General features: G+C 36.6%; 1 protein-coding gene across 1 annotated transcript; it reads right to left on the reverse strand.

Moving 5' to 3' along the window:
• Positions 1–766: 766 nt before the first annotated feature.
• LOC128229411 (retinal homeobox protein Rx3-like) lies at positions 767–5,361 on the reverse strand. The gene is made up of 3 exons (XM_052941323.1): positions 5,071–5,361; positions 2,116–2,489; positions 767–1,564 (listed from the first exon to the last, which is right to left on the reverse strand). Exons 1-3 carry the CDS (start codon positions 5,198–5,200, stop codon positions 995–997), a joined length of 1,074 nt encoding a protein of 357 aa, XP_052797283.1. The 5' UTR covers positions 5,201–5,361; the 3' UTR covers positions 767–994.
• Between the last annotated feature and the right edge of the window lie 837 nt (positions 5,362–6,198).

Consider the following 6,198-nt stretch of genomic DNA (forward strand, 5'->3'; position numbering starts at 1 on the left):
AAGAAGCTTTGTATTTAAAGCGAACAATACTGAATGTGGAAGTGCGATGTTGTTTCTGTTCATCCTCACCTTATTTGAACATATTATGTATACTTTTTAATGGTTCATATGTTGTATTACCTTTTTCGTCACAAAACGCGGGAAAAGATCAACCACTTACAATCACTTTTAAACGTGAAATTAAACACTTATAGAACCAATACATTTAAAATATAATAAATTAATGGTTCCTTAAATGTTGATTAATATTTGACAGGACCTGCTGACACAATACAAACAATAACAAGATCGATAGTTTTCATGCATATTGTTATACGATGAATTGCGAACCGAACATATCCGAAGATGTTGCGTTCATCGATTGATAAACGCAATTGCCAAAAGGCAGTTCATTTAAGGAATGGTAGTTGAGGTGTAAATATTATTTGATAGCTTCCTTCGTTGACCGTACAACAACTTAATCGTAATTGTTGAAACATTATACCAAGTGCAGTATCGGCAGCACATTATATCCCCAATGGGTCAGAATGGAGTACCGTACCTCAGCGCCTTGAGTGATTTTATTTTCAATTTATAAGAAAGGGTGGAAAGATAATGTTTCTCTCCTTAAATTGACGTAATGTCAAAATAAAGTTTAAGGAGAAGCTTTGCAACCTGAGCAAAACCCACAAAAGGACAATAAATGCAATTTAACAGTGCTTTTTAACTTTTAATAACATAATAATTAACAACTCCATGGCAACAAACAATATTCAACAACACGCAACAGATTCAGTAATAGTACACATGTAACAATTATGTCTGACAATTTCAATACATGCATGCATGCATTATAAACGTAATATCTGCACTCACGATTTATCTTGTTTGTTTTTGTTATTTCCGCAGTTAGCACTATTTCATTGATACAGGTACATAAAACGATAAAAATACTTTAACACACCCTGTGATCCGTAAAAGAAATAATACAATGTCCACTTGTCACGAAAGCTGTTCAATTATTGCACATGCGGCCCGGACTTTGGCATGGACTGTGCGATTCGGGGGAGCCGGGCTCTGACTTGTCTCCCTGGACTGTATGTTCCTTAGCTTTTAACCTAAGTTTGTCTATACTAGAGCGCCGGAAGTCGAGGCCCTGTTCTGGCTCGTGTGCGTAGCGGGCTGCAAGTTGGCCGGAGAGAGCAGCCGCCGCCTGCGCCTGAGCTGCTGCTGTGATCTCCGATAGGCCAGCGCGCATATACATGGCCGGCAGTGATCCCAAATGACTACCTGCGTTGGATGTAAAGTAGTTTGTGAAAAAGCCGCCGGAATTCATCTTATTCATATACTGGGCCATGTTCCCAAGCATGGCGCTCCCATGCGGGACGGAGAGTAGTGGGTTGAGGCCCGTCAGATTGGGCACACGATTCGCCCAGTACGCCTCCAGGGGCGACTGGAATCCAAGATGAGGGGCTCCCAGGTCTGCCATACCAAGCCCGGGCTCTCGCTGCAGGAAGTTCGGACTCTCACGCCCAAGTGTTTTCTCACGCTTACGCCACTTGGCACGCCGATTTTGGAACCACACCTGAAATAGGTACAAACATTGTCAGAGCACAACTTACACTTTGGTCATCTAGATAGTTAATTTAGGTTTTAAAAATATGCGATTATTTAACATTTAGTGAATGTGTTTCTTCGATTTCAATTAAATGAACCAATATTAATGCATCAACTAGCAACTATATCATATGGGTTTTACGGGCACAAAGTGCTAATTAAATTGCTTATGTATTGGACATCATTAAATGTCTTTGTGTTCAGTTCAGCACGACACGACACCTGTTAGCGGCTCTGTCGGCGGTCCGATCGTCATTAGCGGGTTACACAGCTTCACCGGGTAGTGATAATCAAGTGTAATACCATATACAATACGGAGCCCACTTCTCTAGCGTCTAAATTAAATTAATCTTTAATTTACCAAAGGACTGCTATCTTATTGGAAACGTGGTCTAAATGCGGTTTTCTTGCATCACCTCATTTTAAATAGCTGCAAGTAAAACCAATCATTTATGGTCGTTAGTGCTTTGTGTGCGTTGTGCAACGTGTTCATATTTACGAAGTCTCTAGCTGTCTTACCTGTACGCGAGCCTCGCTTAGGTCGAGGCGGAGGGCCAACTCCTCTCTAGTGAATACATCCGGGTACTGCGTCTTCTCGAACGCGCGCTCCAGCTGGTGCAGCTGAAAGGTCGTAAATGTCGTGCGGCTCCTGCGCAACTTCCGGGGCCTGTTCCCCCCACTTCCGCTGCCATCGTCGTCCACTTCGGCATCAGACAGGGAGCCGTTCAGGTCTCTCTGGGAATGATCCAGACCGGAACTCCTGTCGCCTCCGTCGGATTTCTCCGGGCTCGAGTCGAAGTAGTTCTCGCCGTTTCTCGAGGTGCCCGGGGAGCGGTCGTCGGATTCCGACTTGCAAGGACTCTGCACCGACAGAAGCGATGACCTTTGTTGACCTGTCGAAGAAAAAAAGCAATACACGGTTAGAAGACGCAAAAGGATGAGGGTGATAAAAACTTACTAAACATGTGAACACGAAATTAACATTTTTTACAAATAAACAATTATTACTTACTGTAAAAATACATAATCCTTTAACAAAATATATCACTACAGTTGAAAGTGTCTAGATACGGAATAATACTAATTTGAAATGGTCGGACCTTTTATGAACCCAAACACTAATGAAAACCGGTATATAACAATGACTATTTGTAATTTTCTTTAAGAACGAACTAAATTTTCCAAAATGATTTAAATTTTCAAAGGTATGCAAACATTGATTTGATCATCAGTTTAAAAAGAAGACGTTATTAGTAAAATAAAAATCAAACAGTAAATTATAGCACTTTTAAATGGTTACAGTTCGTGTATGAAAGCATTAAAAGCTGTATTCTTAGATAATCTTAATATTTCATTATTCTGCACATCTTTTCACATTGTTGATTGAATTCTATTTATGATACAAATTGGTATTAAATTTGATTATTATATGTCGCGTGCGTTCACATAATGCCAATAAGAAAATTGATATTTTGTTAAAAATCCTAAAAGGGCGTTCACAGGAACGCGCCCGAGTGTCTGGCAGAAGAAAATTAGAAATTGTTCCTTCATTTGTAAAATAGACTTGATTATCTAACATCAAAACACTTGCTAAGTTGTCATTATATATTGAAAAACAGTAAATTATCTCTTTTTGCACAATGTTACAATTTGCAATAATTTCAGAATCATTTAATGCAAGCCATTATCCTTCATAAAAAGGTATGGGGCCAATTTTCCGTTTCTTTTGTGAAGAAAATTCGGAAGTATTATTTCATTTCCAGAATGTTTGAAAAATAAATGATCAGTATAAACAACAAGTTGTCTTTGATGTCAATCAGTATCGAAGTGCATTCGATTTCGACAAGGTAACACATTTATTAATGCTAGGTATTGCGATGTGTCATATTGTCACAAAATGGCATTTTAGACATCGAAAACGTGTCCAGCACTGTGCATCACTTGTAAATGCAATGTCTGACAGGCGCCACTTCATCAGTTGGTATTTAAAATTGGCAAGTGCTTGTCTGATTGTTATTTAATTCAATAATTTAACCTTCCAGTGATATGGCAGCCAGATGGCTTATTGACAGATAGCAGTTTGTCAATCAGTGTATTCTTACACAAATACTGAACTCATATTTCACTAAATCGCTTATGAAATAGTCCGCATGTATAGATAACATAGTGTGTATATATAAGTAAATAGTTATGTACGTGCTACGGGAACCCTAGTAATGCAATTTGTATAGCTATTGCAACTCAACTCAACTCAACTCAATATTCATTTAAAAATGTTCCTAACGTGTTTGTTTCAATGCCATTGTCTTCTGACACGATATAATATTTTGTACATACATTATCATAAATGTCCACTTTTATTTTGAAATAGGCAAAGTTTTGCAACTCAATTTCGCCAGCGGTACATTTTCCGTTCAGGAACATCTAGTCCATTTCACAATTGTACCGACAAAAAAGATATTTTATGATTCATATACAATAATATTAGAAACACACCCAGCGTCCAGCAACACATTTAAAAGTTATTGTTTGTATCGAAGAATGATTTATATTTAAATATTTTATCAATTTCACAAATGATACAAGATTGGCATACATTGACTCATGCATCTCCGATTAAGAGAGATAAATTATAATGACATTGAAAAAAAGTAATTGTTACGAAAAAACACGAAATGATAAATCATATTAAATGCGCCTTTTTATTTAATTATATTTTTTTCCAGAAACAAAGAAAAACGAAACAAATTTACGATTCAGTAACAAACGAAATTCTATAAAAAAAAATCGCGAGGTTGTCAATATGATCTCATTTCTTTTGCTTAAATGATTACTTTGTTATGAAACAATAGTACAACATTAACTCAATGTGCACTTTTTAAAGTGGTACCGATACGTGTCTACGGAAATGACCTTCCCTTAAACAGAAATAGATTAGATTATATGTCTTAAATTAATACACATCGAATACATTTCCTTTGGTAAGTATCTTTTTATTAATGTTTTAGGGCCTTTTATTTCAAGCTGTTGTAGAACGCGATTGTTTGACCGAAATGTTAACGCTAAAAATTGATTCACCAGAGCGGGCTAAAACTTAAAAAAGTGAACACTATCAAATTGGTTCTTCCATGGCATGAAAGAGTAAAATATCAAATTCATTTTACTGATAAATCTCTATCAACCATCAGAAACCAAATACTATAAAATGCAATAAATGAATAAATGAATGAATGAATGAATAAGTGAATGAACGAATGCACGAATGCACGAATTAATGAATTAATGATTGATTTGATAAATAAATAAGTTAGTAAATACATAAATTAGTTAGTAAATAAATAATTAAGTTAGTAAATTCATGTCTTTGTATATGTCGTTATTGCCATTAACATGTATATATGTTTAATGCAATACACATTGTGAAGTTGAGTTTAGTTGAAATAAATAAATATATTATATTAAATAAGTACTTACAAAGCATGGTCGGCGATTCCCTCATTTTTGCCACATCGTCGGGAATGTCGGGGATCCTACGGTCGGGTTTACCAAGGATACTGTCTATACTGTATTTCACCGACGACGACACCTTTGCCTTGGCTTCCATATTTGTTATTATTAAAATGAATAAACCACGAAAAAGAAATAGTTTCTATACAGATGTTAAATATAAGAATTGTCCACCACAGTGTTCATTCCAAGCACTCCATGTTTTCTTTACTGAATATCAGACAAACTCCTGCTGCTGGTCAAATATAATTCTGATCGTTTGCCAAAGAAGATTTCCAATTATATCTCCCTAAACGCTGAAAGTAATGCCTTTTAAGGTAATTAAATCGCTAATTTGCCTATTCAGTAAAGGACAACACTCGAGAATGAATGCGAGTCTCTCATTGGCTAGTGCTATTGTTACATCGTTATCTGTCTATTGAAAGGAATAAATATTTATTAACTGCGGGAAATCGATCCACCATTGATACTGCCTAATCCGCCAGTAGGGGGCGGAGCTAGTGGCGAATCGCTCTTTCAATGCTGCTGACAATGCCAGGAGACTTGTCGTTACACTCCATTATTTGTACTTCTGAGGAGAGATTTCGACGGTTTATTAAATCGTAATAAGAGATTTGAAATCTTCCTCATTATTTGAAGCATGGTAAATTGGCATATAATTCGCTTCAACAGATCAGGATAAAGTTGTTCTGACCCCCAAGTGATTGCTTAAACGCTTCATTAACTATCTTTTTATCGTGTTCTGTCTTAAATATAGCAAGTACTGAAGATGTTACTGCGATATTATAATTGACTCGATTTTCGGGATTTCTATTAACAAGCCAAGACTATGATTAAGAAAGATTCGCTTCAATAATAGAAAATTAAAGATGAATCTGTGTCTTTCAATGACATTTTAACGCGTGTGGACATAATCAATCGCCTCTTCTCTGGAATTAGCTTTCATTTATCACCAGCCATTGTACTGTACAATTAACGGGTGTCTTGCTAGACGAATATGCGAATAACAGGGCTGCAAAACGCAAGCTGGCCTTCAAGTGGATGATACAAACTATGAAATTCGTTGATAAGGTAACAATCTATACAAGTGTGACA

This window comes from Mya arenaria, chromosome 3 (genome assembly GCF_026914265.1).
Source record: "Mya arenaria isolate MELC-2E11 chromosome 3, ASM2691426v1".
NCBI classification, from domain to species: domain Eukaryota; kingdom Metazoa; phylum Mollusca; class Bivalvia; order Myida; family Myidae; genus Mya; species Mya arenaria.

Bases quoted from the DNA above. Each gene is read 5' to 3' on its own strand.
- LOC128229411 (XM_052941323.1), bottom strand. From the start codon at position 5,200: ATGGAAGCCAAGGCAAAGGTGTCGTCGTCGGTGAAATACAGTATAGAC. The intron at 2,490-5,070 runs GTAAGTACTTAT...TTTCTTCGACAG, and splicing joins GGAATCGCCGACCATGCTTT to GTCAACAAAGGTCATCGCTT. The intron at 1,565-2,115 runs GTAAGACAGCTA...TACCTATTTCAG, and splicing joins TAAGCGAGGCTCGCGTACAG to GTGTGGTTCCAAAATCGGCG.